This window comes from Schistocerca piceifrons, chromosome 5, assembly GCF_021461385.2.
Source record: "Schistocerca piceifrons isolate TAMUIC-IGC-003096 chromosome 5, iqSchPice1.1, whole genome shotgun sequence".
NCBI lineage: Eukaryota > Metazoa > Arthropoda > Insecta > Orthoptera > Acrididae > Schistocerca > Schistocerca piceifrons.
This window is the reverse complement of record NC_060142.1, coordinates 413,364,035-413,389,966: the sequence shown is the minus strand read 5'-3', so window position 1 is coordinate 413,389,966 and position 25,932 is coordinate 413,364,035. Positions and strand designations below refer to the sequence as shown.

The window sequence follows — 25,932 nt, the reverse complement described above, 5'->3', positions numbered from 1 at the left end:
CATTTGAGTTTCAAATCCTTGTTTAGCCATTTTGTTTTAGATTTCCCATCTTTTCCATAAATCTTTTCTGTTAAATTCTGTACAGCTCCTGCCAAACAAATCAGTGGCTGTTTTTTTCCTTAATTGTTTTCCTGCTGATCTGTGGTTCCATGTGTGTTAACATTGATGTCTGTGGGGTATTGTTTTATCATCATCCTTCTATTGCATCTCAATACACAAGTTGGAGAAAAATAACTCAATAATAACATTAGAGTAAGGCAAGACATGTCAAATCGAGAACATAACAGTAGGTTCGAAATGCACCATCGTGGAGCTACAGCTATAAAACAACAGCCAATCAGTGATGACCAAACTAAAATTTATCTGATGAGCAAATATTTTTGGCTGTTTCTGGCAGTGCAGTTTTGAACAAATAAGCTGCTGCCATGTTATGCTGTGGTTGTTGTGCTTCACTGTATTTCAAATCTTTACTATCAAACACAGTCTTGATCACATATTATTTATTCCAGTGACCAGTTTCGACCCAACTAATAGTGATTTACCACCAGAAGGAGGTTCGTACTCATTGGTCTGAAGATGACCACAGTTTTGGTCAAAACCGGTCACCGGAATAAATAATTTGTGATCAAGACTGTATTTGATAGTAAATATTTGTAATAAATATTGATCACTGTATACTCCCACAATGTATTCAAAAGTAATTCACTGTATTTGTTGCTGTGTCCAGTACCATGCCAAAATTGCCTAATAGAAAGCTACCAGTAGTCAGCACCTATTGGACTGTGGGTCATCACTTGAGAGAAACAGCCATTTTTTCACATGGAATTTGATGAAGAGGTACTTCATGGTTTTAAAAATGCTTCCAAAGAGCATCAGAACAACAGCCCTCGAACTCAGTCCCAGTCATCAGCTTGTTTTGAATGTCACAAAGGGAAATTGTTTGCATCCTTATGTTGCAAAAAATATTTAAGTTTTCAAAGTAGAAAATTAAGCAAGGCAAGCAATTTTTGTGCCTGGGTATTAAGGCAGCACTAGTGCCCCACATTGTAAATTTTTCATACTTGATCCTGTTTAAAAGTTGCTACTTTTACTAATGCGTCCCACAATGGACGTGTTAATCATCATTAAGCGTGCCAAACATGGTTTCCATAATGGTTTGTTGCACAGTAAGAAATGAGGTGGTATGCTACACAGAATGTGTTCCTCATCACAATTTGTGATGGTAGCACTATCCAATAGCAGTTGTCAGCTAAATATGGTGCTTGCATGACATGTTTTCTTGCATGACATGGTTTATTAATGAAAATAGATGTGTGAAAATATTGCTATGGTAGCTCAATAAAAATATACATGGGCTCCCTTGTCCCTTTGGTATACATGTTGTTCTGTATGTAGTATGCATCAATACAACAAACTTCAACATCCATGAACACGACACAAGGCAAAAAGAAAAGTTCCCTGTACAGTTAGTAAGGCCAACAGATTTTTAAAACAGTGTGATACAAATTTACAATAGTCTTCTTCATTCTCACTGTTTAATAAAAACCCCTAATGGCATTCTTATTACTTCACTTGGAATAGCAGAATTCTTAGACCACAGAATTTTAGAATACAATAGATTTGAAACAAAATGGAGCTCACATGAATATGTTCTAAATTTTATGATACAAATGACACTGTCAGTAGATCCAACTCATAGAGTGAGTACTTGATGTCAAGATCTGATAAAGTGTGGAAAGCATATATCAATGGCTGCCTCCTCCAACAGATATTGCTGAAGCAATGCAGTGGCTACTCGCAATAGACACACATCTGTTTGCACTATGAATTTTCTTGAGGAGTCAGGAATGGCAAGAACCGGTGCGATCACAAAGGCAGTTTTCATTATATGAAAACAGCCTCTTGAGACGCACACCATTCAAATTTATTGCCCTTTTTGCTCATGTCAAAAAATGACTTGCCTGCTGGACAAAGATAAATATAAACTTATAGAAAAAATTACCATCCCTATAAATTTTGCTACACCCTTCACATTCATAGTATATGAACAATTATAAATTGCTTCCATGCAAGAATTGTCAACAGTAATGCTCTTTTGATTACACAATATGGCATAAAACGACACCTGTGTTTGGACAGATTTAATTTAGAGGTTTGACAGTCAGGTCTGCTGCTGTTAGTTGCTTCGGAACTACCCCCACCCCTCACATGTTCAGCATGGTCATCAAATCACTTACCAAGAATCCTGAGATTGTCTGAGTTATATTTACGTCCAATTACATGTTGTTTAGGAGATGCGACAAAACCACCACTCCTGTCAAAAACCAGAAGATCTAGTCTTACAAAAGGTTTTGCTCTACGTAACCACAAAAAATAGGAATGCAGAAGACGTACCATCCGGTAAGTCTTCCCCAACCGGCTTCTGGGTGACTTACTCAAACTGAACCCCTTTTCCTAAACATCACTGGCCTTCTTCCTTGACCCCTCTTCCTTCAGCTTCAACCCTTCTGCCAGAAGAGAGAGCCACGGACTCCGAAAGCTTGCTAGCTTTAAACCTTTTATATGTGTGTTCTCCTGCTGCCACTGAGGGAATAGATTTTTTATGTATACAATTACATTATATTTTCAAAAACTGATTGTTTTTGGCGATATATTGTTTATAGAAACATATTTTACATAAAAACTCACTTAATAACAGCAAATAATTACACACTTAATAAATTGAATACAACTTGCTGTATAAACATGAACACAGTAAAGTTATTTTGTCCACTCAATGAAGAGAAATGGACAGGAAATATTGGGGAGGTATTGTTTATCTGTAAACTGAAGAGTGGCAAGACTTGCGATGGGGAAAGTCACCTTTTGTGGAATAATTGTATAACTGTTTATGAGCTGACTCAGAATCAGTTTCCCCATCTATCAGTTTAGAGGACTGTGCAGAGAATTACATAGATTCTGTCCATATGTTTATAGTAGAAGGATATGCTGAAAAGTAATGCCTTTGAATTTTTTATGTGAGAACACCTTTTTTTTAAAAAAAGCAAGCATTATTAACATTCTACAGCTTTATTCTTCATGACCACATATTTATTTTTCAACATGGTCACCCTGGCAGTGAAAATATTTCTCCCAGCGAGAGACCAATTCGTTGTTACCATTGCCGTAGAATGCTTGACTTTGTTTATGAAGCCACAAACTCATCTATGCTTTCACCACTTCATCACTATCAAAGTGAAATCGTTGAAGGTGTTCTTTAAGTTTTGGAAACAGATGAAAATTGGATGGGGCCAAGTCGGGTCTGGATGGAGGATGATCGATTGCAGTGAACCCAAGGCATCAAATTGTTGCATCCCAAGGTATCAAATTGTTGCATATGTCGCAGTGCTCATGTAGGGACCAGCATAGCCATGCTGAAGAAGTGTGTGTACCATGTGTGGACGAACCCTTTGAATTTGAAACTCGATTACACATGCTGTTTTTCATGTACTGACATAGTTACATTATAGACCGCCATGTTACACACTACAATTTGGGGCCTTCTAGTGACAGAGGGCTGCTAATATGTATACATGAACAGTAGGGATGTAGAATTTTAATGTTTGTTTTATTTAAAAAGCTTTAAGAATTAATATGTATACATGAACAGTAGAGATGTAGAATTTTAATGTTTGTTTTATTTAAAAAGCTTTAAGAATTTTCATATAAAAAATTCGAAGGCATTACTTTTCAGCACACTCTCGTATTATTAGTGACTCATATCTATATTCCATGTAGCGTTAACGGAATTTGTGGAAAATAAACACACCCTGCACATGCCTGTACACTGTATTGCCTCTGATTTATAATGTGTGTTGTGAAAGAGTTAGTATAACTTTGTGTAACATCGTGTAGTTGCTTATCATGAATTAGAGTGGTAGAGTTTTTGGAGACTTGCCTACTTGCTATTCATTTTTCCGACCCACAAAGGAGGGAAACATGTGACTACATTCCGCCAGGGTACCTTGTTTCACACTTTTAGCCTCCACCCCCTCCCCCTGCCATCCCAAGATACCACCAGAACACACTATATCCCTCAATAGAGCTCTATTGCTCTTTGATGTGGTATGCACATTTAATATTTCATCTTAACTCACTTCATTTAATAATAAACATTAAATTTATCTACTAAAATGCTATTTTCAATAATTTAACAGTATTATGAAAAAGAAAGTTGCCAGTCACCATATAGCAGAGAGGCTGAGTCGCAGATAGGCACAACAAAAAGACCTGTCTCAAATAAAGCTTTCAGCTTGTAAAGCCTCTGTCAAAAATAGACGACACACACACACACACACACACACACACACACACACACACACACACACACACACACACACAAAACTTACATACACATAATGGCAGTCTCAGGCAACTGTAGCTACACTGCGAGCAGCAGCACCTGTGCATGATGGGAGTACCGACTGGGTGGGTGGTAAGGATGAAGCTGGGGTGGGGAGTGGGAGGGATAGGAGGCCAGGGGTGACACACACTGCAGTGCTGCTGGGGACCGTGCAGGGACGAGGTTGAGAGAGGCTACCACCTGCTCCAGTCCAGTCACAAACATTTCTATCCCATCAAAGGCAGGGCTACCTGTGAAACCAGTCATGTGATCTACAAGCTAAGCTGCAACCACTGTGCTGCATTCTATGTGGGCATGGCAACCAACAGGCTGTCTGTCCATGTGAATGCCCACCCACAAACTGTGGCCAAGAAACAAGTGGACCACCCAGTTGCTGAGCATGCTACCAAACATGACATCTTTCATTTCAATAACTGATTCACAGCCTATACCATATAGATCCTTTTTCTGAATTGCACAGGTGGGAACTTTCCCTGCAATATATCCTATGTTCCCGTAACCCTCCTGGCCTCAACCTTCGTTAGTCATTGTCCTCACCCATCCAGCCTCCCTGTTCCCATTCCAGCACTATACAGCCCTCATTATGTCATCACACTCAATCTTTTTACCTGTCCCCTTTTCCACTCCCCCCCCCCCCCCCCCCCCCATTCTTCACCTCTCCCCTGCCCTCCTCCTAACCTCCGACTGCACATAGCTGCCCTACCCTCTCTCCACCTCGTCCCTGCGCGCTCCCAAGCAGTACTGCACTGTCCGTCACCCCTACCCTACTATCCTTCCCCCTCCCCACCCCAGCCCCCTCCTTACCCCCACCTAGTCACTACTCCCATCGTGGACAGGTGCTGCTGCTCGCAGTGTGGCTTCAGTTGCTTGAGACTACAGTCGTGTGTGTGTGTGTGTGTGTGTGTGTGTGTGTGTGTGTGTATTTTTGACGTAGACCTTATGGGCCAAAAGCTTTGTTTGTGACAGTCTTTGTTGTGCCTGTCTGCGACTCAGCATCTCCACTATGTGGTGAGTGGCAACTTCCCTTTTCGTAATAGTACAGTAAGAAAGTTGCTACCCACCATATAGCGGAGATGCAGAGTCGCAGATAGGCACAACAAAAAGACACTCATGATATTTTAACATTCTATCCTGGATTTTCCATTGTTTGATTTACAATAATTTGTGATTTTTCAATCCTTTGCATTGCGGAAATTATTAGCCGTGGAGAAAAAGGAATAGGAACTCGTTTGTAAAATATTCAATGAGGTAAATTTTGTACTGGGATAAATTTTCAACAATGTAGAAAAAGTGTCTTCCAAACGCAACCTCACTTCCTCACTCCACCCCAACAGCCAAGATTATTAATATTTTGTTCATGGCACTCCCTCCTGCCGCAGTACAGAAATTTGCAGCTACACAAATTATATTTGCCCTACTCACCTTTTTTTATCTACGTTGATATGGCTATACAGTAAACATCTTAGGTTTAATGCTCCCAACATACTAACCCAAGAGTTCCTGTCTGGCTTGCAGTTGCATATAGTGTACACAAATTATCTTTTGCAATTTGTGACCCATTGTAATCACCGAGTATATGTGTCTGTATGTGTGGATGGATATGTGTGTGTGTGTGTGCGAGTGTATACCTGTCCTTTTTTCCCCCCTAAGGTAAGTCTTTCCGCTCCCGGGATTGGAATGACTCCTTACCCTCTCCCTTAAAACCCACATCCCTTCATCTTTCCCTCTCCTTCCCTCTTTCCTGATGAGGCAACCGTTGGTTGCGAAAGCTAGAATTTTGTGTGTATGTTTGTGTTTGCTTGTGGCAAGAGCTGATGTACTGCTCATCAATTAACTCATAAACACAACCGTGTTCTTCAAAGTTTAGCAGGAACCACAAAAATTTCTGCACTTGTACTACTATATCATCCAAAATTTGCCCTTCTTTAAACTGTCCGAAGAACGGGTGGTATAACTCCGCAAACAACTTAGGATTTTGCATTCCCTGTTTAAATCTCTCCCTGGAGCCAACTTTTCCAGGTTTGGCTCATTGACGCAGTTAACCTTCCCCTCATCTGTTCCCAAATTAGCTTCCCGTGACTCATGGGCCATGGTTCTGTTTAATGTATCTCTGGTATACACACTGAGGATCAGCACTTGCTCTTCAAGCACTTGGCTAACAGCGCCAGTGCTGCTTTGAGTCCATGTAAACTCTTTAGAGGTAGAATCAGCCACGCTCATCTCTTTTAAACCTATCCCTGGCAACAATATTGATTGCCCTGATACTTTGCCCAAAGCTCTGATGTATTCAGTTATGTGCCTGGGTGCTTGACATCCCTGAGTTTTTAGTTTGTACTCCAGTTCCTGCTTCCTCAATTGACTCACATCTGCCACCTCACCAGCAGCCACCCTGTAACAGTATATATGCCCAGAGACCACAAAAACCCAAAAATATCTGTTTATTGCAAGATGTAATCCACACAGTGCCATCAGCCTTACTCTGCTGCTGTTGTGGTAACAGGCAGAAGGAGAGTGGGAGAACTAAGTTTATGCATGCATATATTTTACAATACTCAATGACACAAGCTATTTTGAAAAACAGAAGTTAAAGAAAAAAATAATTACAAGAACATCAACAGATTCTCTCCCAACAAAATATTAAAGCAATTAATCATTTCTTAAGGTTGCACTGTGACTGATGACTGTGGTGACAAAATGTAAATGACTTAACCAGTTAGATTACTTTGAGCAACAGTTGTCCCAAAGTATTTGTAACTGCAGCAGGAGGTGCCAACAACATTCTGTGGCTGCATCACCAACACATCGAAGTCTGCACTGTCAAATTAGTTAGTGCATCTCACATAGTTATGCCCAGTATGGGCAAGCCAGGCTATGAGTTGCTGTCTTTTGGAACTCTTGCCGAAGACTCATCACTGATAATGAATGTAGTAGTGTAGTGATTAGCACATTGGACTCATTTTCAGGATGATGGGAGACAACAGTGGTCCAACATTGACATTCAAATTGTAGCATGCCAATAATGAATGAGTTAGTCAGAAATCGGGCTTAAACTCAAAGAAAACATAAGAAGCAAAATATAAAGATGAAGTAAAGATAGAAAACAAAATGGATGGAAAGAGGAGGAATAGAGGGGAAAAAAGTACAGTGAGAAAAGTAGTGTAAATGAATGTGAACTGGGTGACTACTGTTAGAGTTTTGTAATTGGCAAATAGAACCACTTCTTCTGACACAAACATAAAATATACTAATTGATGAACTGTGCATGATTGACTTGATTATTACCACAATGCATTATGTTTCTGATCATCAAACCTCACATCAGTTTGATCTTGCACAACAAAGAAAATCTTCAATTAAGCTAGACATCATATTACTTCATCACCGAATTTGACTCTTTCTATGATCAGAAATGAAGTACGGTTGTTTAATGACATGTATAATGGGTACAAATGTGTTAGTAGTTTAACTTTAAACTACACTGCCTGACAAAAAACTTAAACACCCAGGAGATGAATCAGATGTTGATGTACCTTTGTATGATTTACACCATTGGCAGGTATATAAATGATTTAGAATTTCAATTCTCTGAACAGCCAAAAAAATGAATTAGTGTTTTTCATGTTTAATGTTCTTATCATGATGTTGTTGTGGTCTTCAGTCCTGAGACTGGTTTGATGCAGCTCTCCATGCTACCCTATCCTGTGCAAGGTTCTTCATCTCCCAGTACTTACTGCAACCTACATCCTTCTGAATCTGCTTAGTGTATTCATCTCTTGGTCTCCCTCTACGATTTTTACCCTCCACGCTGCCCTCCAATACTAAATTGGTGATCCATTGATGCCTCAGAACATGTCCTACTAACCGGTCCCTTCTTTTTGTCAAGTTGTGCTACAAACTCCTCCCCGATTCTATTCAATACTTCATCATTAGTTATGTGATCTACCCATCTAATCTTCAGCATTCTTCTGTAGCACCACATTTCGAAAGCTTCTGTTCTCTTCTTGTCCAAACTATTTACCGTCCATGTTTCACTTCCATACATGGCTACACTCCAAACAAATACTTCCAGAAATGACTTCCTGACACCTTAAATCTATACTCGATGTTAACAAATTTCTCTTCTTCAGAAATGCTTTCCTTGCCATTGCCAGTCTACATTTTATATCTTCTCTACTTCGACCATCATCAGTTATTTTGCTCCCCAAATAGCAAAACTCCTTTACTACTTTAAGTGTCTCATTCCCTAATCTAATTCCCTCAGCATCACCCGACTTAATTCGACTACATTCCATTATCTTCGTTTTGCTTTTGTTGATGTTCATCTTATATCCTCCTTTCAAGACACTGTCCATTCCGTTCAACTGCACTTCCAAGTCCTTTGCTGTCTGTGATAGAATTACAATGTCATCGACGAACCCCGAAGTTTTTATTTCTTCTCCATGGATTTTAATACCTACTCCGAATTTTTCTTTTCTTTCCTTTACTGCTCGCTCAATATACAGATTGAATAACGTCGGGGAGAGGCTACAACCCTGGCTCACTCCCTTCCCAACCACTGCTTCCCTTTCACGCCCCTCGACTCTTATAACTGCCATCTGGTTTCTGTACAAATTGTAAATAGCCTTTCGCTCCCTGTATTTTATCCTTGCCACCTTTAGAATTTGAAAGAGAGTATTCCAGTCAACATTGTCAAAAGCTTTCTCTAAGTCTACAAATGCTAAGAACGTAGGTTTGCCTTTCCTTAATCTTTCTTCTAAGATAAGTCGTAAGGTCAGTATTGCCTCATGATTGATATGGCAAATAAGTAGTGTGTAAAAGTCAGAGGTTGAGGGATCACTGTGAGGAACATGGAGATGCTAAGTACTCGTATGAGACAGCATGATTAACACAAAACAGAATTTGAAGGGAGCCTCATTATGGGTCTCCATTTGGCCAGGTAGCCGAATCACCCAACATCCAGATTTGTGGGGCATTTGGATTTGACAGTGGCCCAATGTTGGACTGCATGGGAATCTGAGAGCTGGCATACTTGTCAAGGATAGGCCAACGACAGCTAACCACCACGCCAGAGGATCACCTTATTGTGCACCATGGACATAAGACATTGATCCCCTCAGATCTGTGCCTGTCATCTGTGAACAAGTTAAGGCCTCACTGCAATGTTCTTTGTCATCCTCCACTATTGATCGGGAACCAGCAGCAGCCAACTATGCCATTACCCTCCTGTCGTTGGCTGCCATTAATACCGCTATACAAGTGGCTGCATTTGAAATGGTGCTGTGACTGGGAAGTTTGGACTGTTGATGAATGGCTTTGCATTATGTGCAGTGATGAATAGCGGTTGTGCATTATTCCAGATGACCATAGTCAGTGAGTCTGATGGTGAGGTGGGAGAGGTCCCAGTCTTTCAATGTTTTGGAGAAGCACAGTGATGTTACTCCTGGAGTACTGTGTGGGTAGCCAGCCATTGGATATGACTTCAGGTCATGGCCAGTAGGGGTTGAAGGAATTCTGATGGCACAACAGTACACCACAGAGATCCTGCATCCTCTTGTGTTACCTCTCTTGTGACAGAATTGTGGTGCCATTTTTCAATTGAGCAATGCTTGTCCACCCATGGCATTTATCTCTATGAACTGTGTGTATGATGTTGAGGTACTCTTGTGGCCAACACAATCCACTGATCTGGTCCCAATAGAATATGTGTGGGACCAGTTTGGACATAGGCTCCATCCCAGTTCCAGCATCCAGACAGCTGTGGACCACTTTTTTTCAGGTGAGACTTTATGACACCCTTCCCAACTGAATTAGTGCATGCATTCAGCTCATAGGGGGTACAATGTCATACTAATAAGTGGGCTCATATTGCAAAGTTCTCCATAAATTTGGCTCTATCTGCAATGACTGAAATAACATCACGTACCTTGTCAACTCATGAAGCTCAATTTCCTCCTCCCCTTCTGGGGGTTTTCCACGCATATTTGAGTCCTTCTGTCAGCCACCAGACTCTCACCTTCATGTAACTGAAAACTTTAGATAGATATGTACCTTGTAGAACTGGTCACAATGAGAGGGCCTGTCCACCCATGGTATACAGTCACTATAAAGAAACTTTTAAAGAAACAGCGACTTCTGGATTACAGATGTAAAACAAAGCATAGAGCTCTAGTTTGGAGGGTTGTAGTATAAAACGCATTCATCTGTCAATAGGTCACTACATTAGGACTTCAACTGCTGTAGCATAATCCTATCTAAAGACCTCTCATAAAACATAAGGACTATCTGGTCTCATGTAATGTCTGTCAGTGGTACCAAAGTTTGATGTGTAGACATTCAAGCATGACAGATGAACCAAAATTAAGAATAGCAATGCAAAAGCAGAAATACTGAACTCTGGTTTGTTGCTTTACAAAGATAGATACAGAAATACTAAAATTTCTAAAATTGACCCTTCAAGTACCAGTGGTTTCTGCCTGAAACCACCATCTCTTTTTTAGAAGTACCAGTGCTTTTTGGATGAAACCACCAATGCTGTTGCAAGACAGAGACATCTAGTGGTACACTGAGGGTCTTCTACGAAAGTAGTGCATTGTATCAATTAGTTATGGTGTTCAAAGTAACAGTCAGTGTGAATGTTATGCTGCTTGTTTGTAGGAGATGGTGACATGCTGTTTTTTATAGTGGCCATATTGAGAAGGTCATTGACAGTGAAAGTAAGGATAACATGAATTTGAGTTTGTACTACAGCTTTTATGAGTGGTTTCAGAATGAAACAAAATTAATGAAACTGTAGGCCCAGTTTTGCTTGTTATGTAGAACCATAAGCATTATGGGTTCATGAGATTTTTGAAATGTGAGATTGTGTGTAGGAAAAAAGTGAGTATGCTTTCAGATGTAACACATGAAATGACCGATTGAGAGTTTTATGTTCTAGTTGTTCCTTAAAACAATTGAGTGTTTACTTTTTGTCAGTTCCTTCCAGTATTCATTGCTTACTATGATAATAAAGGTTAATTTGTGAAAAATTTTAAAATAATATATTTCCTCATAGTGTTGGTACTGAAAGTGTTAAACAGGTACAGGTCCTGATGAGACCCCTGTCAGAATCTATGCAGAAATTGCAACTGAGTTTGTTCTATAATGTATTGTGAACCCCTCACATAAAAAAAACTAAGAATAATAGCAGAAGTGATCCAAAAAACTATTGTCAAGTCTTATTGCATTTCATCAAATGTAGAATCTTAGAACTTCTGAGCTCAAATATAATGAAGTATTTTGAGTAGAATGACCTCCACTATGCTATCCAGCATGTATTTACACGGATTTGCCAATTTGTATGAATATGAAGTGAAATGATGACACAGGCTCAGTCATAGGTAATGTAAATGGCGGACTTTGGTCTATTGGAAAGATACTGGGAAAATGCAGTCTACAAAACAAAGTGTGTCATCTTTGAATATTTCTGAAGTGTGCAGAACCCATATCAAACTGAACTAACAGGAGATGTTAAACGCATACAAAGAAGGGCAGTAAGAGTGGTCACAGATTTGTGCGTCTCTCAGAAGAGGGTCATGAAAGTACTGAGAAACATGAATTGGTATACTCTCAAAGATAGACACCAAGTATTCTGTGAAAGCCTACTTGCAAAGTTTCAAGAGGCAATATTAAACGAAGAATCTAGATATATACTTCAGGCCCCTTTGTGTCATTCCAATAAGAACTGTGAAGACAAGATTAGACTAATTGCAGCATTCACAGAGGTATTCAAGCAGTCATTCTTCCTGTCAGAATGGAAGAGAAAGGAAGGACCTAAAGAGAGAATTTCCTTATCTTCAAAGAGTCAATGGTTGCGCAGTGCAATTCAAGAATCGCTTCACATTATTAAATGTTACATATTTACAAGCTTTCTTTGGCAATGGTTGCGCAGTGCAATTCAAGAATCACTTCACATTATTAAATGTTACATATTTACAAGCTTACTTTGGCTTTACTGGTGACTGTAATTTTTTTTGCCAGTTCTCATGGTAAAGGTGCAGTTGATGGCATTGGTGGTACCGTGAAAAGAACAGTATGGAGAACTGTAAATTCCCGGAGGGTTACTTATTAAAACTCCTTACGATTTTTACGAGTGCGTCAAGGAGAAGCTGAAAGGGATTACAACCCTCTACTTATCATCTGAATAAATTAATTTAGCAATGGCTATGTTGGATAATCGTTGGAAAGGCGTACAGCCTATTCCAGGATTGCACAAACTCCATTGCATTATAGCAGTTAAAGAGGAAGTTATAAGGTTTTTTTATTACATCTGCCGAAGAGGTTACAACAGTGATGTCACTTCATAACCATGAAAATGCACACAATTTGATGTTATAAGGTTTTTTTATTACATCTGCCGAAGAGGTTACAACAGTGATGTCACTTCATAACCATGAAAATGCACACAATTTGATGTGTAGTGTTGATAGTGAAGAATCCTTGAAACTTACAATGGGAGATTTTGTATTATCAGAGTTGACTGTCACTGGAAAGTCCTGTTCGAAGAAGAAATACTTTGCAGAAGTTCTTCAAGTTGATGAACAAGCTGAGCAGGCCTTGCTGAAGTATATGCAACCCAGTGGGAAATGCTGGATTTGGCGCACAGAAGAAGACATATGTTGGGAAAATATTTCAGTAATTTCCCAGAAAGTAAATCCGTTGAATAACAGGGGACAGTTTGTTTTTCAGTAGTATTGAAATAGGCCTAGTTCTCTCTTGTTTACATTTTTATCATTTTAACATAATAATTAAAGTATTTTCTTGCTGTTTTGTTTTAAATTTCACTCAATAATATTGATGTATCTATGTGTCACACCCGCAACATGAAGGAAAAAAGTATGTTGTATTTTGGAAGTGTCTGTGAATAAAAGTTAACATATCTTGTATTTTATTACTCCTTTTTTCACTGTGTAAAATATTATCAACAATCCTGATTCAGAAGTAGAAGACGAAATAACTAAAGAATATGGCTATGTGCAAATGAAGGGTAAAGTTTTGTCACATCCGCAACACTTCTTCCAGATTTTTTTAGCAGGTTGAGTGTAAAATTAAGAGCTAAAATTTTTACAGGAACTTAATAACGTCCTCTTCTATTCACTAAATTAAAGTTAGCCTTACTCTGACGCCTGAAGTACAAATAAATATAACTTTATGCGTGAAAAATGTGACAAAATGTCACACCCGCAACAGTGGAATGACCCAGCCAGTCTTACAATCTCATAACACAAATATTTTAATTCCGAATCTACCCAGTTTTGATGGAATCAATTGTCTACAAGATAATCGCCTTTGAATAATAACAAACTTTGATCAACGCAGATTTTCTGTATGGATTAAATGCACAATGGAAAGCTGTATGAACTTTATTGACAATGTTACTAATTTTGAATAATCCATCTCTTCCAGTGTCGGCATATTTGTCACTAAAATGTAACGTTCTCTTAAGTAACAAAAAATGGTCTCTTGACATCAGTTCACTAAAAAATGGAGTATTTAGAAAAACACCTGTGGTCCAGTATTCGCTAATTTTCAGTTTTTTAACGCGAGGTATCACAAATCAAACAGCTATAATCAATACATTTCTTTGTATCCAGTATCTTTCCACTTTGAAATTCGAGAATGTACTGATTCTGGAGTATTCTCCTTGGTGAATAAATAAAACTGATTTGTTTTGTCAGCTATATATTTCATCAGTTCTTATGTAAAGAATAACATGAAAACTGACAGAATACTTAGCTCATTCTGTATGTGACACACGTGTTGTGGTAGCATATCATCAAATGCGTGATTAACTAGCCGAAAAAAAGTTTCTTTTCAGTCAAATTTATCACTAAGAATTGATTTCTTCATAGGCATTTCACTATCACTTTTTGAGTCTTCAGATTCAGACCAACTAACATCTCTTGTTGAAACACGAGACTGCATTGACACCCCTGCTGATATGAACGATTTATGGCTAGAGCTTTTCGATTCTGTGAAATCACTTTCATCAAAATCAAGCAGCTCGTCCTTACTGTCGCTCCTCGTATGAATCTCCATGATTTCTTCCTCAGTGCACCCATGACGTCTTGCCATTTTCTTTGTAAAATACAGGAAATGAAGAAGACTGAAGTAAATTTCAATGACCAGTGAACTGCAGTGCGAAGCCTAGGATCACAACAGACAGAGAATCGGACGACAAGCTAGTGGCCAGAACTGTGAAAGGCTACTGAGGCATGGGGCGGGAAGTACACTATGCAAGTTATCTCGTCATCAGCACTCAGGTAGCGGTGCATCTATACTCATCATCAGCACTAAGGGGCCGGCAAATGGGTGTGACTTAACTCGTCAACAACGTTCAGGTGTGACTAAATTCATCATTAGCTCCCAAGGAGTGGCACGCAGCATGACGAGTAAACTCAATAGTCATAGGGTTAAACAGAGAACTTCCATGAAAGTCATTCCAAAACTGCCAACTGCGGTGCAGAGAGAACACTATCTGGAAACTACACAGTACATGCTGGACAGTGCAAACAGTAACCCCAGCTTTTTGAACACTGCAATCACATGTAATGAGATGTGGAGTTATGGCTATGATGCAAAACCAAATTGCAGAAACAAAGATGCACTTGTAACAGTGGAAACATCTGACATCCTCGCACTGAAGAAATGCACGGCATTTCCATAGCAGTGTCGAGGTCATTCGACCATTTTCCTCAGCTCTCGTGGGGTGATGCCGGAGTGCACATCACAAAGCCAAATTTTTATAAACAGCACTTCAGTGCTTTCATGATGCTGTGTGTTGCAAACAACTAGATCTGTGGTCAGCAAAATTCGGAGCTCAAAACTTGGCAGCTCCAACATGATAACGCACCACCCCATTCTGTGCATCTGGTTCAGATTTTCATCACCAGACACAACATTCCTGAGTTAGTCAAGCTGTCTTTTCCCCTGACATGGCATCATGTGACTTGGGTTATTTCTCAAGCTTTAAATGCCCCTGAAAGGAACATGTTCGAATCAAGAGAACACATCACACAGAATTCGACGGTGTGGCCCATTCCACAAGACCTGTTCCTTAAGTGTTTTCAGCAACAGCATGAATGCTGGGAGACTACTTTCAAGGGGATTAGGGTTCTATACCACCAAATCAATAAATGTATTTCTGCCAACCAGAGGCTGGATACTTTTTTAACACACCTCAGACATTGAACCAGTTGTAAACCATGTTAACTTCTCAGAACCAGGGTATCCAGTGAACCTTGAAATCTTGAAAACCTGGAAAAATCCAGGAATTTTCAGAATTGGGAACAAAGTGAAAAAAAAACCTTAAATTTCTTTTTAAAACCTTTTTTCTGTACTGTTCCCACATTGAACTAAATTATCAGTTTAAACCATCTGTGATATTTCAAATATCACTGAAATATTCAAAGGGGAATCTACATGTTATGCACATAATATCCATTGGTCCAATGTTTAGACAACAATTTGTAACCGTTTTATACTCATCGATCTGTTGCATGAGGTGGGAATCCGAGGAAGCTGATTGGTGCTACTGTGTGAGAAGTGGGAAGAGACAGGGTAATTCATTGCTTCGAAGGCTGCCATAAGGTATAGATCAGCTGCTGTGGTAGAAATACATATAAGTAATAAGTTTTGTAAAAGCATTTTATAGAGACTTCGTATTCAGTTTAGTGCTATGTCTAAAATTACGTTAAGCCTGTTGTAACACTTACTGTATCAACTGTTAGATCATTATGGTTGGCAGCAGTTGAAAACACAATGTCATGGTCAAGAAGAGTAATGACTCGCACCAATATGCATCGAACAGATCCGTGGGACTGAATAATCGCTCGACAGGACAGAATGACATTATATTATGAATGAAGAAGTTAAAGCTAGCTGTTGGTTTTACCACGGGGTAATCCGCAATCTTGTATCAATAAATCTGTAGCTTGTGAATGCCTGCTTGGCCATTTTGTTGAGTGGAATGGCAGTAACCTTGAATAGCAATGAAATTAAATCAAGGCTGTTGTAACACAATTATTCAAACAGGAGGAGACGAATGACATTTTAGATGGTTGTAATTGTGTCTCATTTTGCTGCATTTACAAAAAGTTATCACTATCAAGTAATTGTTCGCTCTTTTTAAAAAATGTACTTTTCTGTTTGCATTTTCTTCCATTCACAACACTGTGTGACATTTATAATAATTTTTCTCAATTCACCATGTGTCGATGGCATCATAGAAATGAACAGGCCAGAAATGTCTTCTTCATTCATCATTTTTCCGCTCATGCACCTGCACAGGTCAAGTTAAAACAAGTGACTATTCACTGCATAATGGCTACTTGCCATCATGATACGCGCTGTTGGATCCCGTTTCTGGGCACTGGTTTCAACTGGCATGAAGTTCAGGGGCTACAAAATAAAATAAATAATTTCCTTCAAATGCGGTCATGTATTTGGTAGTACTTTCACAGGGTGCCTGCAGGTCATGAAGTCGTGAAAAAGTCATGAAATTTAGCAGGTGGTCATGAAAGTAATGAAAATAATTAAGTGGGTAGTCATGAATTGTGTCTTGTGTGCAAGTCAGGTGTGCTTCTAGTAGGGAGTATCAAGTTAGTCCTACCCCCAAAAATGTTGTATCCAGCAGTCGATTTAATACATTCACCAGAACTCTTAAAAGGCATTGTTATCTGTAGGGGACTTGTGTGTCCTTCTGTGCAAGCCATGTTAGCAAAGCCTCTGCTACTGCCATTTGCAACCTTGAGGGACAGATGTGGATGGAGAAGTTTGGAGGTGTGGCTTCGTTGAGCTGTATGTGGTTATTTTCAGAAATCAGTGCACAGGTAATTCGCAAAGGCTGTGTCGAAAATTTGTAGATTTGCAGAGAAGAGTCCTTTTGCAATTAAAGATAGTCGAAATTGGCTTGTAAATAAACCTGAAGTTATGCAGAGCTCCATTCTGAGAAACTCTTGAGTGACAATTGCCTTGGAAGAATTTGTGCCAAAAAATATAGGACTCCATCAACAGTTGACATAGTGAAGAGAGGACACTTAAAATATTGTGAATATTCTGAGAAACAACTGAAACAATTCAATCCTAAGGTCAAACTTCATCAGTTTTTAATGAATTTACTGCAAGGTGCAAACCATGACCTCATCAAATTCATGCAGAAGCTGTTACGCATGTTTCATGGAAATGCTGCCATTGAAAGAGGCTTTCAACGAGAAGTTTTAGTTGAAAACTGAGAAGAAGATAAAATCATTGAAATTGTTGCAGAAAGAAGTGTTTGTAATGGAGTACAATCGTTAGGTGGTTTACTTAATAGTGAGAAACAATTGAATGTGGACATTACAAAATCAGTTATACTAGCTGTGAAGAATTCTTCATCAAAAAGAGTAGAAGCCATAAAAACTGATTAAAATGAAGTGGCCAATCTTTAAAAGGCCAGTTCAAGAAATAAAAGAGCTGAAAAATAAAAAGAACTATTATAGAAAAGTCTAAAGAAGAAGCTGTAGCTTTAGATTTTGAAGTTTCAATTTTAGCTAAGAAACTTTAACATTTTACAATACCAGAGAAGGAAAGTTGCCACTCACCATATAGCGGAGATGCTGAGCTGCGATAGGCACAATAAAAAAATTCACAAAAAAATAGCTTTCGGCCATTAAGGCCTTTGTCAGCAGTGGACACACATATACACATGCACACACACACTCACACAAGCACAACTTGCACACACATCTGCAGTCTCAAAGAGCTGAAACTACACTGCAGTGTAAGCTATGTTTGTGTGAATCTTATTATTGTGCCTATCGCGGCTCAGCATCTCCGCTATATGGTGAGTGGCAACTTTCCCTCTCTCGTATTGTTACATTCCATCCTGGATTTTCCGTTGTTTGATTAAACTTTTAACATTGAATCTTTTACTGTGAAATTTAAATTTTACAAATTTTGTACCTTGAAAATTATTTATTGTCTTCAGACAAGTTGTAAGTTTTCAATAAATTTCTATGTTAAAACAATTTGTATTTTAATTGATGTGATGATAAATATATCTGAAAATAGTCATACCCCATTCTGTGTGGGAGTTATGATGTTTTCATAGCATTTGATGAATGATATAGTACAAGTTATATGTAGTTACATTATTCACGCTGACATACAGTATAAGTGATACAAAAATTATTACAGTCAGTTTCATTTCAGACAGCTTTCAGTTTTATAAAAAAGTGTTTTTGTCTTTGTACTACAAACGCTTTCAGGAGGTCACAAATATAACTCAAGACGTAATGAAAAAGTCATGAATTTTATACCCTGAAAATCAATAAACACCCTGTTTCATTTTTAAGCAGTTGAATGACGGTAGAAAACCATGTAACAACATAAATAAAGAAAATTTGTAAACTGCACAGACCATCAAATAAAAGAATGTGTGCTTGGTAATCACAGTTGGAAATGTAGTATAAATAATAATAATTCGAAAGAGACCAAAGATGCGAAATTGTAGTATGGCTTCAAACAAGGTTATGCCAGCAGTTTATTCAAAATAGTGTTTTTGCCTTGGGGATGCTGGAATCCCAAAAATGTTGCAGTCACATACAAGCACAACATAATATCGGAAAAGACTTCTGTACAGTTGTATGTGAAATAAAGAGAATGGCAGCTGAAAACATCATGAAAGCTTTCAAAAATCTTATGAGCTTCTGTTACAAACGTAGCTGCCACTAGATGCATTCATGCAACATTCCAGATATTCAACAATAAATTTTGTCAGAGTCATCCATACATCACTCCAAGGTAATTTTACAAATAACTTTTATATAACATATAATACTTTTAATCATCTATTTTTAGTGTCAGTATGTCTTAAATTGGTGTAAAGTATCACAAATTAATTAGTTATAAAATATAAAACCTGCAAAAATTAATTTTTTGTAAAGAAATGTTTTATAAAACACATAAGCAACTGATTTTAGTCATTCATCTGGAGATGGACAATAGACTTCAGTGGTTTAGTTCAGGGATGAACCAGGAACATCCCCACCCCACATCCCCAATTCCTTAAAGAATTGGACTCCCATGTATAAAACAGCTTCAAACATCTGAAAGAAATGTGCCGGTAGTAAAAGGGTAACAAATTAAAACATAATGCATGAAGCTAGGACGGCGAACAGTTACTGAGTGATAAACTTTTCTCTTTCGTCATTTTATGGAGATTAAGTCACAAAAAGTTTAGAAAAGGCTTTAAATAAGGTGTAAAGTTCATTGGAAGTCACTAAGTGCTCTCATTCTCAAATACTGGATGAATATGGTCCAGGTAATTTGCACACCGTGAATTATGGTGTGTGTTTCCAACTATAATACTTGACTTATTGTAAGATTATATCTCTTAATGAGTAGATTACAACAGAATTTTAAATTTCTAAATTTAGTCAATAATTATATGAAATACAGAAAATAAAATTATTGTTGCCCCTGGAAGCTGTTATTCAACTTGTAATGGGAACCGGTTTGACTGTTGACTGTTTACAAAGTGTGAGGTTGGCTGTACGAGCCGAAAGCGAGTTCGAATATCGTATGGGTTGCCCTGCTATGCACACAAGATTCTTCTCAATAGTAGATATGAGAAACCTCAGTTGCATTCTTAAAATATGTGATGAAAAAGTTAGACCCAGGGAAAGAGGGGAGGAGAAGAAACTATCTGGTTGCAGAGCGTTTTTTGAGGGAGGTGTAGATTTCATCAAAATTTTGAGAAGTATTATAAACTATTTTTAGTCTGAAGTAAAATTTGTTAATTTATAAATAGGAGAGCCAGCATCAAACAAATCAATATATTCAAAGGCACAGAATGATCCAGGGAATCAGTCTACAGCACAGTCAGATTTACTATCAGATGGCATTATATGAGCTCACATTTTGTCGTTTATGCACACCACCAGGAGTCATTTATCAGTTTGGAGCTCGGCGGACTGTGTAGCATTATTCCCTTCATTATTTCTGTGCAGTCAAATTACAGAGAAAATGCAATTACAAAATTCGAAACTTGGTTACAGCATTGCATACAGATTGGCACCATACATGAGACGTAAACATGTTGATCTCATTGACAATTGTTAAATGATTATACTCACATTTGATGAAAGTATGAATACTATTTTTCGAAAAATCCAGGTGGATTTATATGTACAATTTTGAGACCATGATAAATAATTAATAACAGTATGTTACTTTGATTTTGTTGTTCTGAAACGTACAAAGGCAAATGATTTGCTTGAAGGTGTAAAAGGATCATAAGTTGCAGTTATGAATGGATGGACCAAATGTGAATTTAAAATTTTTGAATGACTTTAACACAGAACTAGAAGTATCCTTCTATTTTCTGCAACTGCTACAAATTGGTATGTGCAGATTGATTTTATTACATGGTGGTGAACAAAACAAGCACATCCAAAACTAAATGGGAAATTGTGTCTTTTTTAAGCGCACTTTATTATTTATTTCATGATTCACCTACACGAGGTATTACATAACCTAATGAACATTTTGATGCAGTGAGTTGTGAAACTCTTAATAAGAAAAATTTCTTAATGAAAATCTACTTAAAGGATGTAAGGAATCTTATTGCAGCAAGACAGTTCAACCTGGATTTTGCTACAAGAAGTGCTCTGAAAGAAATTAAGAATGTATCTGAGATAACCGGAGTTTCATCTTTTCCTAAGTCACTTTGTGGAACAAGATGGGTCGCAAATGCCACTGCATCTGAAAGAGTTGTAGAAAGTCTCAAACATATTTGAACTTGTGTAACTGAGATAAATAAATCAAAAACTGTTCCTCAGTCATCAAGTTCCACAGTTGTTTGTGAAGTTGTCAATGACAAACTGCAGGCTCCGAAACTGAGAGTCTTCATTTCAACAGCATGCTTGTTAGAACCATTTTTACTCAGTTTTGATAGTGATAACCCAATGGATCCATTTCTGTATGAAGTATTGTATAACCTTATGAATGTTTTGATACAGTGAGTTGTGAAACTGGGAATCTTAAAAAGCAAAGCTTCTTAATGATAATCAATTTAAAGGATGTAAAGAATCTTATTACAGCAAAATGGTTCAATCTGGATTTTGCTACAAGAAGTGTGCTGGAAAAAAAATTAAGAATGTATCTGAAGAGGAAATATTGTTGCTAAAGCAAAACGTGCAAACATGCATTATTGGCATAGTAGAGAAGTTGTGAGAAAGATCACTGCTTAAATACAACATAATGTGTGTGATTTTCTGCTTGAATCCACAAATCGCATTAAACCAGGAAGTAGCTCAAAGAAGATTGGTAGTATGTCCTTAAATTTTGGTATCAAATGCAAGAATATTGGTTCCAAAGGCAGACTGTGTCAAACTTGAATTTGTGGAGATCTGCAGAGAAAATAGAATTGAAGACAAAATGAAGTGTTTTTTGAGAAGTGAAAATCATCTTGATAAATTCTGAATTAATGTAATCAAATTCTCTTCAAAGCCGTGCCAAAATTTCTGAGATTTTGTCCAAATTATTTTAATAATCTCATGTGGAAATGCTTCTGGCAAGTGAGGCTTCTGTGTGAACTCTGAAATTATAGATGAAAATCAAACGGAAAAAAAGATACACATACAACGCAGTCCACGACGCAAATGGAGTTGACAGTTTCAGCATTGATAAAAGTCTTATACTCTGTGAGTCTTCAGTTTCTCCTGGTATATTTGTTGATTGAATGGTCCACGGGTGTACTGCCGGTTTATAGTGTCCAACTGGCTCTATGAACTGGCAGTACACCAGTGGACTGCTCGGTCTTACACACTGTTTTCGCAATGTACATTCTTTGTACAAAGAAGATATGAAACATAAGGCAAGGGAAAGTGAAAGAAAAAAGGGGGAACGATTATTGAACTAATTAAATCAAGCTGAAATTGAAGAATTAGAAACAAAAAGAGCATATATGTTGAGTGAAGCTTCAAAGGTTTTGGCAAAATTAGAAAATTTAAAGAAATTATTTATTCATTTTTGTCATGACAAATCTATACAGTTTGTTCCCTTTAATCAGATGGTTACAATGTATACATATTTGTAAAAAAAAAAATTTGTAATTTTTAATGTTATGTTTTTTTATTGCCTATGTATCGAGCGGATGGACGCGTATGGGTGTGGAGACAAGCTCATGAATCTATGGACCCTGCATGTCAACAGGGGACTGTTCAAGCTGGTGGATGCTTTGTAATGGTGTGGGCGTGTGGAGTTGGAGCGACATGTGACGACCCCTGATATGTCTACATACAACTCTGACAGATGACATTGTACATAAGCATCCTGTCTAATCACCTGCATCCATTCATGTCCATTGTTCATTCCGATGGACTTGGTCATTTCCAGCAGGACAGTGCGACACCCCACACATCCAGAATTGCTACAGATTGGCTCGAGGAACACTCTTCTGATTTTAAACCCTTACACTGGCTACCGAACTCCCAAGACATGAACATTATTGAGCATATCTGGGATGCCTTGTAACATGCTGTTCACAGGAGATCTCCACCCCCTTGTACTCTTACAGATTTATAGATAGCCCTGCAGGATTTATGGTGAGAGTTCCTTCCAGCACTACTCCAGACATTAGTTGCGTCCATGCCATGTCGTGTTACGGCACTTATGCGTGCTTGCGGGGCCCTACACAATGTTTGGAAGATGTACCAGTTTCTTTGGCTATTCAGTGTATTACATTTGTTGGACACAGTTATCCCCAAATGTGGCAAGTATGTGGAAACAACGTACAGCGGACCATTCTGCCACCAAATGTGAATATATGTACCACGACCTTTACCTGTGTAGCTCTTCGAGCCGTAGCCTAATTAAAATTATCTGTTTCAGATAGAAGACAGGGAGATGACATGGTTGCAGAAGTTGACTGTGGCATCAGTAAGATGGAGGCTTACATACATGCCCTTGAAGTAGAAATGAAGGAGCGTGCAGTCCTCATTGATCTTCTTGAACAGGGAGAGAATTTTTATAACACACAGAAGGGGGAAGCAAGAGTTGTTGCAAATGTAAGATATTTTTATATGTATGATAAGAATAATCACACAGCTGAATAAATTTATGGAAGTTACATGAAATTTGGGAATAGATACATGTTTTTATTCCTTGAAAGTTGTTGTTATCAGTAACTTGAGTAATAAATAAAATATTTGTTTCTTAAAATTTTTCAGAAAGATTTTGAATATAAAAAAAATTTTCTATAAATAAATACAGCTTATTTCTTCATTGTAAATGGTATTCATTATTTGCAGGCTTACAGGAACTTTGGCAGTCGCGTGAAAAATTTGAAACGTCGTTTGGATGAAATGATACCAACATTGAAAGAAGCTAGCCCTATCCCATCTCCTGACGTAAATGCTCCTTCTCCATCACCTGATTCCGATATAGAATTACCAGGTGAAGCTAATACTACAGGTAAGTGGCTTATTTCTGTTTAGTACTTTGCTAATCGTTTCAACATTTTCATGAAGGCCTCTCTTTTATGTTTGAGTTTGGTATGCTGTATTTCCTTCCCTTTATTAATAACTTTCTATTTTTCAAACCTGATACACTGTGTGATCAGAATTAGGTAATGAGTTTAATGCGACATTTTAGGGAAATGAATGCCAGTAACTGCCTCCATTATTTCACCTTGATGTATCTCGTCCTTAGTCGCGATGCAATGCACCACCAACTACGTGCTGTCTCGGTTAATATAATATGAATAATTGAATGCATTTAAAGATGCCTGAAAACACACACAACACTGGTGTAATATTCTACAGTATTTATTATTTATTTCACAAATTGATTTTCAGCAGTTACATCATCATCAGGTACAATGGCATAACAGCCGAAAACTAGTTTGTGAAATAAATAGTAAATATCGTAGAATATTACAACAATGTTGTGTTTGTTTTAATTTGTAATGTATAAAATATTCTTCCGAGAACCGACGAAACAGTCAGTCAATGCAATTAATGAATGCCTTTCTGTCTTTAATAACCAGCTGAGTCGGGCGCGTATATTCTGAGACATGGTAAGACATTATATTCATTCTTCAGGTGTATTATAAATTAATGTTCTGCAAATGCATTCTTTTGTTGGTGTATATACTGCATTAATGGGTGCAACCATATCTTGTATGAAATTATTTCATAATTAGTTTCTATCTTTCTTAATGGAAAATAAATTTCAATTTCTGCTTTTCATGTAATTCCCCCCCCCCATTTCACTAAAACAATGACACATCACATTGTTAAATTCTATCACCCACCGATAACAACTGACAGTAGTGTTGCACAACATTGAAGCATATATCACTTTAAATTGATTTCCTCTTAAAATATCACTTAATATCTGTGATGTGAATGTAATACTGTTTACTCTTTAAAACTTCTATGTCCACTTTGCTGTCAATCACACCAATAATCTGAAACTATTAATTCTGCCACAGGAAGCAAAGCTTGTGTAACCATATTGTTCTGAGAATACTCTGGAATTGCCACAAAGAACAAATGTAGGCTCAAGCAATAAAATGAAACTATTTTTCCGTATTGTTCAAAGTTAGTCATTTTACAGTAGTTATGTTTCTCCTTAATCTAACTTTCCAAAACTGTTAATTCAGACACTTATTCACAAACCGGTAAAACGTTCAATATGTGTTCTGATGTACAACATAATTCCAGCAAAAACTTACTCCCTAATAACTTCAGAGTTGTGTGCAGTGATCAGCAGAAGTTAAAATCAAAGTCCTGTCCTTCGGTTAAATACAGCAATCAAAGGCTATTTAAAATTATTCCTTAATAAGTAAAACTGAAATAATTTCTGTTTTGCTTGTTGGTACAAACAATACACTAGTCAATAGACATTATTATCACCATTTAAAATAACACTCATTTTATTCACAAGGTATTGGAATAACATGCAGTGGTCATTACAAGCTCAAGACTTTTTTTGAACTGATATTTTTACATAAATTATTTTAAAAATCAATTTTATAATTGTGCACAGAGAAGATGCTGATGGTGATGACACAGTGTTCTAGCTGTCGTGGATCGTCAGCGCTCTTGCAATTAGTGATCCGCACTGTTCGTCAGTGTAACACCACTGGATCACTTGCCAGGATCTTCCCCTTGTGACATGAAACAAACTGAAAAGACATCACCATTTTATTACGTACATCATACATAAAAGTACGCAGTTAAATCGTATACCTTTCTTGCCTACCCGATGCTGCCCAAGTGTAAAATAAAGATGGTGTTGCTTGCTGAAATATGGAGCATCACAGTCTCTGCAACTTTCTTTAAATTTTTGTAGATGTTCATCACCATTTTACGGGGATAATACTCATGCCAGGCAGAAAGAATGTGAGCCAATTTTCATTGAGTGGTAATACTCACCAAGTAGCAGAGACCTGATGAATTAAATTTACATGATTTCTGATTGAAAGAGAAATTGCCTCACTTTTGGAG

At 37.8% G+C, this 25,932-nt stretch overlaps 1 protein-coding gene across 2 annotated transcripts in view; it reads left to right on the top strand.

Moving 5' to 3' along the window:
• LOC124797963 overlaps window positions 1-25,932 on the top strand; it is a 168,203-nt gene that overhangs the window by 76,995 nt on the left and 65,276 nt on the right. For both annotated transcript variants that reach the window (XM_047261126.1, XM_047261125.1), the window contains exons 5-6: window positions 23,312-23,487; window positions 23,731-23,893. In XM_047261126.1, the coding sequence (XP_047117082.1) occupies window positions 23,312-23,487; window positions 23,731-23,893 (339 nt within the window). The remainder of the gene's footprint in view (window positions 1-23,311; window positions 23,488-23,730; window positions 23,894-25,932) is intronic.